This window comes from Blennius ocellaris (assembly GCF_963422515.1).
Source record: "Blennius ocellaris genome assembly, chromosome: 22".
Classification (NCBI taxonomy): Eukaryota; Metazoa; Chordata; class Actinopteri; order Blenniiformes; family Blenniidae; genus Blennius; species Blennius ocellaris.
The window spans coordinates 7,171,499-7,185,402 of NC_137671.1; the positions used below are offsets into that span (position 1 = coordinate 7,171,499).

At 42.4% G+C, this 13,904-nt stretch overlaps 1 protein-coding gene across 1 annotated transcript in view; it reads left to right on the forward strand.

The window, feature by feature from the left end:
* Positions 1–13,904, forward strand: part of tbc1d22a (TBC1 domain family, member 22a) — a 133,549-nt gene that overhangs the window by 59,939 nt on the left and 59,706 nt on the right. Inside the window, exon 11 of the mRNA XM_080518698.1 lies at positions 9,086–9,192. Coding sequence (XP_080374824.1) covers positions 9,086–9,192 — 107 coding nt within the window. The remainder of the gene's footprint in view (positions 1–9,085; positions 9,193–13,904) is intronic.

The window sequence follows — 13,904 nt, forward strand, 5'->3', positions numbered from 1 at the left end:
GTCGATAAAGCTGCTATAGGAAATGGAGACGGATGTCAAGTGACAGAAATGCGACTTAAACTTTATATTCTCTGATTATAAGCTTGTTTTTTGTTGAATCTTTATGCGTCCCTGCATCCCGATCTGTCTTCTGTTGAGCAACTCGTCTTGGCAACGTCTTCGACTTGTCATTTTATCTTTAAGCTTTGATTCTCGTCTTTAAATACCAAAACACAAATGAACGAACAAAGTTTGGAAGTTGAAGTCATCATTGTTGTTGTTTTACAAAATTTCTTTCAGAAAAGTTTAGCATTGTTTTCCATTGATATTTGTGGACTTCTGTGCAGCAAATCAGGGAGGTAATTGTGAAAATTGAAGCTGGAAATGGTGAAATATCCTGCCTTTCTGTCCCTGGTATGAGTCATGCCCTGAAGTTTGCAGCCTGAAAACCTCTTTGATTCTTTCCTGTCTGCCAGAGAAAGGTACACACATTTAAAAGCTCCATATAGCAATTTGTAACAGATGCTTCGTATTTTCAGGGAGGGAAAGTGAAATCAGAAAGTGAAAATGTAGACACAGTGGAGGACTTTAAGTCCAATTCAAGCAAAATTCAGAGGTGTAGAAATACATTTTAGATGCTGGAAAAGTTTAGCCTAAATCGCATCAAAGGATTAAGGCCTGATTCTTACTCTCTCTCCATGGAAACGGAAGAACACGCAGAGTTTGTAAGGTGAATTCGAACTGTCAGAACTTGGCTATCACACCACTTCAATGCAGCACCCAAGTGTTTTATTTTTTATTGTACACATTAAGCATAAGAGAGGGGAAAAAAAAGACATTTTGAAAGCTGGTTATGTTTGCCAGCGAACACTGTTCTTAAGTGTCAAAGCTTCAAGAATATAGAGTGGGAGGAATGCAGATATAGAGCCAATCACTTGACATAAATTTGAACTTATCTCTCCTGATTTTCATAATGTAGTAAATACTTTAATTCAGGGTGAAGTATAAGCTTTTGCTCCATCGCTGATGACCTGACTAATCACTTCAACTCGTGAAGAAAAATGAAAGTGTCAGAAGAATGAAGAGTTCACCAAATTTAGATGAGGGTGAGCCACAGATGGTGGTGTCGATGGAGTTGAGCACAAAGGCAAAGCTATTTTGTTTATTAATCAGTTCATCCAAGCGGTATCTGGGCTGTTTCAAGTGGGCTGGACTGCTAAACTAGTGCCATGATAACCATTGAATTTACACTTTAAAGTTTTTCTTTGCCGTCGTAGAGTATATGTGATGAAAATGTCTATATTTAATTACATTTTAGAACATCTATTTCTGCATTCTTACTGAAAACCTTTGTGTCAGGGTGGTGCTGATGTGTCACTCTGGGTGTAAATTACCTACTGTTAGAGGTCCTGTCGCTTTTGCTGTGGTTTCTGCCATCGATCGTCCATGCCTTGCTCCCTCCGCCCCATTCTCTATGTTAATAACATGGAGGAAAACACAAGCAGACCTCATCCCAGCCAGTGTTGCATCTGTCAGGCTTGCCATGGTTACAGACCGGTCAACAGCCGATGGTGTTGACTCAAAAGCTCAATTTTAGAGCCTACAAGGAGACATTGGCAGCAGTCGCAGCAGTTCAACGCAGCGGCCTTATTCAACATTTAACACTTGAAGCTTCCTCATAAAAGACGCCATCTCACCTCGGGGCAGAGTGGATCATTATGTGTCTGCACATAGGCAGATATGACATTAATAGCTGTATTCCATTTGATGTCAAAGGCTTAACATTATCTTCCCAACAGCTTTGGGGGGCCTGCTGGTTGATGTATGGACACACGGCTCGTAGCACAGATAGCGGGTGATGAGCGCGTTGTGCGCGGAGTGATTGTGTAGATTTTATGGCCTGGAGCGGTCTTTATCGTGAGTGGGGCTGAAGTTCAGTGGTTTTCCCTGTGTAAACTCGGCGTCGCACTTTGAAGAAAAACCTTGTAACTTCAAACAAGAGCAGTGAGGACCCTGGATGACTTCCTGTTCACTTTTTAGAAAGAAAGAAATCAAAGAATCATTTCTAATAACTTTCTCCACCCCGCACCAGAATCTATGGAAATAAAAGTCCCTGTTTCTACTGATATGTTAACTGATCAAACATTTATTTTTAACCTCATCCCTTCTCATAAACACACTCCTTTCACCTCCATATGTCTATTTTCATATGTTCACATCTTGTGTCAAACACTTCCATAAAGCTGTTCTCACTCGATTGGCACCTTCTGTGGTAGCGTACACTGGTGTGTGCAATGCAACTTCAGTTTTTCCAGGTTGCTTTCTGTTCTTAATTATTCAACAGCTGGAATGTCACCTCATTGCAAAATGTTCTGCTTTCATTAATGGTGTTGTTATCACACTTTTTGTGCCACTGAGATAGAATTGCTCCATATTTTCATTTTCTTTTTTTTCTTCTTTTTTGTGTTTTTTGTCTCTGAAGCCTAAGTGAAATGAGGTGAGGGCTGTCAAGAGTTGAAAGGAGGGGCTTTGAAGTATTACAAATCTAACCGGCGGCTACCGCCTGTCTGGTTTTGGAGGCGTCAAGCCTCGGGCCGTGTCACTTGGGTGTCGTTCTGTAGGTGAAAAGTGAATTGTGACACACTTGGAATCAGCGCCACGACTGTACATCATTAGATTCATTAGATTTAGACTGAACTGCAGCTGTAAATTGTAAGTAATGATTGTCCCGTTTCATTTGTTCTGGTGAGGTTCGGTTGGTGAAATCTTGTTAAAGCCAATTGGGTGCCATCTATCTTTTTTTTTTTGTTTTTTTGAATTGGGCAACTTGGGTTTTCTTGTGATTAATTAGAACCAACTGACGGTTGTCAAATGGGACCCTTTTTTTTCCCTTCGCTGTCTACACAGACACACACTGGCTGCCATGCCCGGCACACACTTTCTGATTACATCAGGCTAAACCAGCTCGTTTATCATCTTACATCACATTACCTTGTGGCCCGTAGTTGTAGAGGGCAGATGGCAGCACTGGCGCGGGCGCTTGTGTGTTTGCCTTGCACGATGGCTGTGTATGTAGGCGCCCACACTCGTGGGGGGGGGGGGTCTCTGGAGGTGTAACCCAGCTCCGCATGCCAAGCTGTGCCAAGTGCTCACAGCTGGCAGCGACCAAGCAGTTGGTCTCTCTGGACAAGTTGCCCCCCGCGCCAGGACAAACAGGAAACGAGCCCCGGGGCTTGGCAGGAAGCTGGCTCAGCGGCCAATGGTAGGAGAGGTGAGCACACGGGCGGGCGGGGGGGGGGGGGGGATGAGCGCAAAGGAGGGAGAACAGCTTGGAGAGGCAAGGTAGCAACAGAAGAGGGTGTGGCAAAAGAGATAGGAGTAGGGGGAATGGAAATCACCAATGTTCAATAGGACAGATGGAGGGACTGCATGAAGACGATGTCTTAAAGTCATACTTTATTATTGATTATACCATTGATTATTTGGTGAAAGAAGACATTAATTAAATATTAATGATTATACATATTTTATTGCTTTCCAAGGTGAGATATATATACTGACTTATTTTGATGAGGTTGCAGTGATCGATGAACGTCTGAATCCTCTAAGCACATTCCAGGAGCCACATACAGCCAGATTTCATCCCAAGTGAGCCGGAATGGTAAAATAGTACTATAATAACCTTCAAATATAGACTTTAAAGGTTTTTTCTTTGTTGTGGCATCGAGTGTACACGATGAAAATGTCTATATTTACGCAAAAACCAAACAATTTCTACCGGAAAAGACTACAATCTCAAAATGAAGTGATTTTAATGAAACTTTCTGGTGCAAAATACAGAGAAATGTAAAAAAAAACAACTTTGCATTATGCATGTTTTAACAAATTCACTGACAACATGTCTTTGAGGTTATTTTGATAGTAACAAGGTAGCTCGTGTTCATGACAGCATCACCAATGTTTTCTTTGACATATTTTACAATTTGCTTGGTGGTTCGGCATGCCGTATTTGTTTCAGGAGCCTCTGCTCCAAACCTTTCAATCTCTATCTATCAATGTTATTTAGCTTCCGTACATACATTCTTATACTGATCATAACAGCAGAAATGTGTGTTTCTGACTGATATAATGCATTTAGAGGCTACTATCAGTGACATGTCTCCAGTGACGGCCTGCATTGGTGCATGAATGGGTTAATGTGATTAATGATGTAAAGCAGTTTGGGACTGTGCATGAAGTTGAAAAGCTATATATAAATGAAGTCCATTTACAAAGTGTGTCTAACTCGTCTTTCCACTCAGCACACGTCTTTTCAAAATGTCACTCATTTGAACAACATGTGGTGACAAAAATCAAAACCCGTAAGATTTGTCTTATTCGCTCATCAGTCTGCTTTGCACTGCAAAGTCGATATCTGAGCGTATGCTTTAGTGGTTTTGGAAGGTGAAATAAATGGCGAGTTCAGCAAAAAGCCACAAGGTCGACAATGATACGTCGAGACATGATCAATAGTCCGAAACACTTCACTTTGGTCTACAGCGACATTGCGTCAGCCAGTATGATCCAATCAGTGAGGGCCAGCTTTTAACGTTTTGGTCCATTATGGCTACAGCATCTTCTGCTACATTGAAGGCCCTTTTCACCTAATTATACCACTTCCCTGCACAGATTCTGTTGGCGGAGGCAATTTCTCCAGGCTTACTCTGCGGCTCAAGTTGCTGTCGGCTCCACTCGGACACTTGTAGACCTGTATGGGCAATCTAATGTCAGTCCAGTTCACTTCAAGAACGCTTAAAAAATGTATCATAGAAAAACTTCAGACGTCATAAATGGAAAGAGAATCAGATGCATAGATTGTTGGGCTGATGGAGACTTTCTCAAATGTAATCCTATTCTTGTACGGACATGAAGAAACCTTTAGAGAGCAAGATTCTGAGGATCATTTTGATTGTGGTATTAAAGAAATGAAACAGGATGCAGGAAGCAATTTTTAATGCTGGACTAAAGGCTTCCTGCAGCAGTCACTATTATGGATGTTTTTCCCCCCCAATATTTCTGTTTACTAAATATATTTATTCATAGATTGTGTGTCGATTGTTCCTTTCATACGGTTCCTGCCTCTCGGTTAGGCCAACAAGCCTGTGTGTTTTTGCTGCTCTGCCAGTTTGATGACAAAATGCCATTTCTCAGAGGCGCGGGCAGTTCTGTGTACTTTGCGTCTCAGAGAGTTGGCTGTGTCATACAAGTTTTGCTACCAAGGTGAATGTCAGACCTCCTTCTCAAACAGCTCGCTCTCTCCTTTCACAAAGCTGAGAGTATTATTTGCCAAAAGATTATTGTGCAGGTATGCACCACACAGAACTAAAGCCACCGAGACTCCCATTCACTGATGTGAAGTTCACTGAAGCTTGAGCTCCCACAAATTCCCCAGCTTCTTATTTGTGAAGCATTTCCTCAGAGACACGGATCACGTCCCAGACATGTATTGTCAGCCAGACCTTATTGTGGAGGCAGAGCTCCAGAAGAAATCACCAAGAGACATTCTGGAAGGAATTTCAAGTGAAGCATGGATCCTGTGGAAAATAATTAGCAATTTCTTCTGTTGTGTGCAGGTCAGCCGTTACAGTCTGTTGACTGTTTAAGGTGGCCTAATGGCCCTTTTTTTTTTTTTTTTTTTTTTTCTGTGTGTACGCCATATTGTTCAAAAAGACACCGCTGCATGTGTGGAAGTGGATCAAGTGAGGCAGCAACAGGTTGTTAAATCATCAGACAGTCACCACACAGCTTTGATTCTTTTATCCTTTAAACAGTGGACAAAAGAAGCTGTCTCGGCTGCCGGACCATGAAAATGACTAATGACCCGAGATTTGGCTGTTTTTAAGCATTCATCCATGTAAAGCAGGTTATTGGTGTCATCATCAGTTACACTGGAGACCAGAGGGGGCAGTGTTGCCTTGTGATCCGGCCACGCTCGAGTCCTGAGTCCAGTCATTCTCCCTGCATGGCCTCTGCTGCTCTCAGCCCCTTCCTCTGGCGTGTCCTTGTTATTGTGATGAGCTATGCTCGATTCCTGTATAACTACTGGACTCTTGGAAGCCGTCCCTTCTAATATGCTCCCGAGTCAAGGTCTAGTTTTGAAACTTGGCCTGACAGCGGCGGTTTAGCCACAACAAAGACTGCGTTGAGACTTTGGGACGCTCGGGGTCTCCCACGACGCCAGAGCAGAAGCACTCTCACTACCTTGTTAATCAGCAATGACACCATGCAAATTTTCCAGTCAGCCCGTCCATAATTAATCTTTTCAACCACCGTTTTAATGCCATCACTATTGCTCAGAGCTGCCGCTTCCCCCAGAGAGGCTCATATTCATGTAATGCCATTGTCTTCTGCATCACTATAGAGGAGCTATCAAATTAAATAGTGACTCTAAATTGGTCAGATGGCGGCTGCTTTTGTTTCCGCGCTCATAGAACAGCTGCTCCAACACTACATCTACGTCGAGTTGATTGTAGTTGACTTTTGCTTTGGCCTCAATTTAAGCGGAGGAGAAATATACTGAGTTTTCCTCCCATCAGCTGTCTCTGACTCGTAATATTTTCTTACCGGATGACCTCTCCGACTATGGATATGTTTACAATTCTTGCCGTTAACAGATTTCTTTAGATGTCATCCCAAAAATTGGATTTCATGAGATTATATCTCTGTTTTTATACACAGTAACAGCCACTATGCGTGGCTTGAGGCTATGTTACATTTGCCCCTATTCTCGCTTTGCCTGGGTGGATATTGTGGCTCCAATGAACTGAGCTGACATCTAATCACAGCCCGGCTGCTGACCACCTTCATATCTGGTATTAAAGATCTGGTAGCTATGCGAGCAAAATTTGATTTTTGTGCGTCTGAATGCGACGACCTGGCCTGGTGTGTCGGGATGAAAGGTTGCACTGAAATTAAGGTGCAGGCGGCTCGCTGTGGATTCTGACCATCCTGATTTGACTTCAGGAGGACAAACCAGTCATAAGAGTCACATGTGTTGGTATAGATTCTTGTGGAGCCCGCCCTCGAATGTAATCCCTCAATCCCTTACTTTAACATGTAGCTTCACAACTAACTTGCCTTCTACAAAGTTGTTGCATTAAATCTAAAATCCATCTTTAAAAAACTTTATTTATTGCATATTTTTCCACAGAGAAATTAATTACCACAGCCATGGTGTGCATGCACAGTAGCACCATTACAGAAAAGTTGATTTTCTCGAAGAGTTTTCAAAAAGTTCCATGTTGGGAGTAATTTTCAAAACGCTGCGCTTTCAAGCGCAGTTGTCATGTGAATCAGACACCCAACACACAATGGAAGTTTTCCGTCTTCAGTGTAAACGGGGCCCAAGATTGTGAAAGACGATGCTAAAATGTTGTCAGTTTTTTTATGATCAAAATAAACTGCATTTTTGGAAAACATTTTTAAAACTTCATATGTTCTTAAGTGGTATCTTTCTAAATTAAACATGTTTTGGGGCGCCAGGCAATTTTATCTGGCGGAAGTCAACAAATACCTAGTTTTTGCTCATAAAGTGTGCTGTGTTTGGCTTTAAAAAGTTAGAGATGTATTTATTCCCCCTTTTTTGGAGACCTTTGACACCAAAGTCCCCGCAGTGTCATGAGACCCCATTGGTCAGTACACACACGCACACGCACACGCACACGCGCGCACACACACACACACACTCACTCTGTTGTGGACATGCAGCCGAGTTGTTAGTGGCTTTGTTCTCCTGGCCTGCTGCCAGCCTCCTGTCCGTCTGTCTGTCAGGCCGAGCATGCTCATTACAACCTTGACAACATTTCTGTGGAGTTGCCAAGGATACCAAGTAGAGCTGCCAGGCTTTGTGTGGCTTTGTGTGTGTGTGCGTGTGTGTGTGTGTGTGTGTGTGTGTGTGTGTGTGTGCGTGTGTGTGTGTGCGTGCGTGGAGCTCATTAGAAACGCACACAATCCAAATACATACACCAGATTTTTGATGATATGGCTACTTTATGCACAGTGTTGTACAGTTTTTTTTTGGGGGGGGGGGTTGCTCCTTTTTCTGTCCGCCACTCTCCCCATGTCTCTTTTCCCTTCCTCTCCAGATCATTGTTAATCAGTCTTGTCCCATCTCTCCTCCACTGGCTGTCAGTGGCCTGTCAGAAGCCCGTCAGAGCCCCTGCAGTCCGTCACACACTGCTGCCGTTAATGACATCTGATGACACCCATCGCTGAAGTCATCCAGCGGAGATGACTGGGGACTCTGCGTGCTCGGCGCTCAGAAATTATTTCTTTTTGTTCAGTCGGCAGTGTGATTTCAAGAAGGCTAATTCTGCGTCACTCATCCGCCGACTGATTAGCTTTCAGCCCGACTTTCCTCACCCCACTTTTTGAAATTACCTTTGTGCTTGCTTTCACAGCAATTTCCTTGTGACACGCGTTAAATGCAAACCCTGAAAGTCAAACAAATTTGACTAATAAAAAGTGTACAGAGGTAAATGCAGTACTGTGTAAACATGTTGCAAGCATAACAGATCTATTCAAGAGTTATGTGACCTGCTTACAACTGGTAATTCAATTTCAGCAAGTTCAAACACGAATGCAAAGTATCTTTATTTTATTTTTTTTCTCATTTCCTCTGAAACTGAAGTAAACTGCAATCACTGTCTCGCTGTGTAGAAAACGAATTTAAAGCTTTGAGATCTTCTAAATATTCAGAGGCCACCGCAGAGTTCGAACCACAACTTTAAGGAGATGATAATCACTTGATAGATTTCTATTTAGCTCCTTCCCACATGCTGATACACTCCTATCGCGCCAATTGGCCAATGTTCCTTCCCATACATCTCTTTCATAACCCACTTCCTCATGTCTTCCCTGGCTCCCACACTCATTGTTGACTCCGCTCTCCCTACGCACCTATGACTCGACCGCTATCCCTGTCTGAAGGGCGGGCTTTTCAATGACGCCAAGAACTTTGAGTCAGCGTCTCTCACACCACCTCCGTTGAGCACTTTATCCATCTCTTTTTGCCAATTTCCCATGCTCTCGCTTTATTCCCGTTTTTTTTTTTTTTTTCCATCCACAGAGGAGGAGGTAGAAAACTTCGATGTGTCCAGTCTTCAGGAGGAGGCTCTGAGGAACATCGAGGCCGACAGCTTCTGGTGTATGAGCAAGCTGCTGGATGGCATCCAGGTGAGCCCACGTGTGTGTCGACGAGATGTGTGTCGGTTAAGAACAAGTGTCTCCATGTATCTCGACATAAAATGATTCGGACAGCTACCCCGTCAATGATGTACATAATATTTTCCCGAGAGAAAGACGGTTCATTTTGTTTTGGTTGAATCCATTACTAATTCCATGCAAAGTCACTAAGCTTTGATTTAAAAATCATAGATTACTAAAGTATTCCTTAGATTTTTATGTTCTCTTACTGTATTTGTGAATACCCTAAAGAGACAACAACTCAATTAAATCTGAAGGTATACATTACAATATTGGTGGATTTAATTATAACATAGAAATGATACAAAATACCAATAATATATATTTTGGATTTCATTATTTAAAGTAAATAAAAAAAAGTGAAGAAAATTTAAGGGAAAAAAACAACAAAAAACACATTTTCAAAGAGTAGCAGACACAACACAACACTGACATCCAAGCTGAGGTATATCAGTGACACTGCCATGAAACACATCAAAGTAGACTTTTCACTGTAAGTTGCATCAGAAGATATAATTAGAATTCACTTTATGTACATTGTTGTTGTAGCTTTGTCTAGTAATTGTCTGGTTTTGAGTAAATATAGACACTTTCACCGTGCATACTATATGCCACAACTACAACAAAAAGAAACTTAATGTAGTATTTCACTGGTCCGGCCTATTCAAGATGAAACTGGACTTTATCTAGCCTACTCTGAGCTAAAATGCCTTTGCCACCCCTGGTTAAACTCATATCAAAGAAACAAACATGTAATCGAATATACAATTCACATATAATTATATTATACTTGTGATGCAACATGAGGAGTTCGAGGCTCAGAGTCTCATTCAGTGACCTTATAATGGAGGCCCATCAGCAGTGCGATGCCTTCCACCATAATTTTAGTAATAAACATGATCATTTTGCCACTAAGAAATTTTCAGTTCCATTAATTTTGAGTATTGAATAGTCTGAGTGCTCACAGTCCCACACATTGCGACTGTGACCATTCCTGTAACTATACTTATTCTTCATGGGTGTTTTGTAATAATTCAGTTCACGTAATAAAAACAGCTATCATTGTTGTTAATGGTTTTTTTTCTTCTTCCTTTATTCCCGGTTCTGAATGACCACACTCGAATGTGGCTTTAGATAGACACATTATCATGTTGCACTGTTTGTACACCGGAAAAGTGCAACAAGTAGCTGAGTAATAAATGTGGAGCGTGTTAAAAAAAAAAAAAAAGAAAGAAAGAAGTCCAGTGCTTTGCTCTCGCCTCCACACAACAGGCCATTCATAGCTCAGAGTGGGTGTGATTGTTGGATTGTGGAGGGATAATGGACGAGACAGACACTTGCTATCTGACGTTGGAAAGGTGTGAGGAGAGGGTGGTTTACGACACTATCTGCCCGTTCGACATGCCGTTTCGGACACACCATAAATCCCACTTTACACCTCTTTTGTCCAGTTTCACTGCTTATAGAGTCTCAATTTGCACCTTTCCACTATACCGGCTCCATTTTTTATTTTTTTTTGGGTGCCATGACCTGCTTTTTCAGTCCAAGCATTCTCTTCAGTGCATCATTGGGTAACACTGCAGATATATACACAAAGCTGGTATAAATCCAGCCAGACCGTACATGTAGGAACCATGCACGCGGCAGTTCCTCTGTGTTGGCGTTTCAGAATCTTGCATATTTTAAAGCAGACGCGAGTCTCTGGAGAGCAGGTAATTGCGTGGACAGACCGCGGCACCAAAACTTCATTTTGTTTCGTAATTTTTCCCCAAACTTTTTTGCCTACCAGCTCTCCTAATCGACCTCACGCTCAGCGGTCATGGTTCAGCCATCTGTCAATTTCAAATGTGCCCGGCTGGACGGTGCCACTGTGACAAAAACATCCTCCACCCTGCCTCCGTCACAAATGATTTTTGATGAGTTTTCTCATGACTCTTTATTGTTACTTAAAAATTTATACTTTAGTATTCTACATTTGCCCGTGCTTGGAGTGTTGCTGTGATTCATCATCGGCACTGTGCGGGTCACTCGGACGAGTTCATCTGAAATTTCATCAGTTAATAATGGAGCTGTCAGCGGCTCCTGAAAGACGGAGTTTTATGAACTCCCATGCCAACAAAACCGTTAAGATAAGTGACCAACATGCTGATGGCGCTCTAGGTAGGCTAACACACTTGGAATACTGTGGTTACAGGTTAATGCTCGGTTTACTTTCATTTTAGCGTCAGGCGACAGGATGTGATAAGGAATTCACAAACCCCATTTTTTAAAACCTCAACATTTTTACCAAATATGAATTCCAGATGAAACATGGATAAAGCTCGATGGCTGGATCCTCGAGTTTTCCCTCTGCAGCCATGTTTCAGTCCAGCTACTCTCCTCATTGGTTCCTGGCACGGTTGAAAAAAAACATCTGCCAAGTCTCCTCCGTGGAGTCGGTGACCCTAATCTAAACTAAAACTCCAGGAAATGGTCACAGCATTTCGTCTTTTAATGTATTGATTAAGCAATATGGTTATTGTTCCATGGAAGTCCAAGGCCCATATGTGTGTAGTGAAGTTTTATTGAGAAAATGTTAATTGTCTTAACATCGGGTTTTTTAATCGATATATTTCAGGATTAAAGGCATATGAAATATTGCCGAGCCCTACGCCAAAGGTAATTAATAGGAGCTTGTGTTGTGCACGAAATGAGAACATCCATAAATAACCATCATTTGGTCGGCTATTCATTCAGGAAATTAATTGACGCCGTGCCTTGTTGCCCCTGAGAGAGCAAGACGGAGCAAATGCAAGGCTCCAGAGCCGAGGAAATAACTGAAGAATAGAGCGCGTGTCTTTGTGTGTGCTCTTGCATGTGCGTGCCTGTTGTTTGTACATGCATGCTGGTGTTTGCTTGTGACCTTGACTCCAAACTAATTATGTGCAATGCACCAGGGAAGCCGATGTTTCCCCCCTTCTAATGCTTTCTAAACAATCTGACGGAGGCTGAGTGCCTCAGCGCCGTAATTAGTTGGTGATCCTTGCTCTGACCTCGTCTCAAACCCTCTCACATCCACTACACACTATTACACTTAACTGAGGCCCTGGATGGGGGGGGGAGTCTGCCCGGTTACAGCCAGAGCCAGAGTCTGTCTCTGCAATTACATTTGTGCATTGCCTTTTAAGCACCTTATATTTCCTGTTGTCCACTGTTTTGTTGTGTTTTTTCTTTTTTTTGGACCAATAGTCTTAATGTATGTAAAGGGATTTAATTGCACAAGAATGTAGAACAAACTTAAACCGAAAGTCCATGAATTAGTCGCAAAGACTCGTGGGAAAAGAAATAGACTTTCTCCCATCCATCCACGAGCCGCGGTCAGTGTGCCTCTCATGTCATTTCAGATAATTAGCTGGCGTACAGTGGAAATACAAAATGTTTTCTTTCATTATTTTCGTACAGTAAATTGGCCATTACCTCTGGTCTTAGCACCTCGCTTTTATTCCTCTCTCACCTAAAAGTATTTTGGCTTGTCATTTCCCTTAACCAGCTTGTCTAATGAACCACTGCATTAATGGGCAATACTGGAGCCCCGCCTCCTCACAACGAGCACGCCGGGATAAAAGACAGGTCAGAGCGATCCGGGCTATTCGAATGTCTGTGTTGACAAACAAAAATCAGGCAAAGTGGATGATTTGTTTTCTTGGACTCATCCCTTCTTTTTGTTCACCTAATGCAACACAATTTTAATGGCTGAGGTACGTGACATGAGCGTGTGATGTCGTTAAACTCTCGGGACCCCACAACCAGCACGCCTGGGGAAGGTTTCACGGCTGAACAGGAGACCGCAGACATTGCCCGTGTCCTGGGATGACCTTCCAAGTCGGCGTTTGATGGCCCAGCGTTTGTGTGCGTGCGCGTGTTTACAACAGTGCGGACAAGATAATGGCGCAGAGCTATTTACACATCAAACAGGGCTACACACATTTGCACACATCTACTTCTATCGGGATCAGAGAAGCTGGCGGGGCTACAGATATGAGAAGTGGGAACATTAGCCATGTTCAAAGAGGTCTGTGTTTCTTATTGTTCGCCGTTATTAGGCTTGACTTTACGCATGATTGTGCCTCTAAACTGATGCAGTCTGATTTCCCTACAACTTGTAATGGGCGGAGTGAACGACGGCTTAATACAAAATAAATGAAGCAAACGTAAATGTAGTTTTTGCAAACGTACCTATTTGAAGCACATCTCTGTTACGTTGACCCACATGTTGCCCCAGTCTCTCCAGAAGCCAATTAGTCTTGTACTGCGCTAAATTGGACAGCGCCTCTGGCTAACTTACTAATTTAACTTGTTACAATAGCTCCATAGCTGCTGTCTCATTGAAATTATATGAAACTGTCATCTCTGGCCAACGTTGTTGATTAAAACATTTCTTGTTAATCCCTGGCCACAAGATATTATTAATGTATGCAAAAAAAAAAAAAAAGAAAACTATCAAGTTTAGCTATTTAATCTTTGTCACATTTTCCAATGTGGATGGCTTTGTCATGTGGCGTCCATGCACAATCTGTGGATGTGCGTTTTACCTGCGATGCCCAGTGAGGGAAATGAAGTCAAAAAGTTTAAAAAGTCCATTATTCCACCAGCACACCCCCGAGGGCTCTCAGTTTTAAAGCCAGCAGATGAAAACCTGCTTT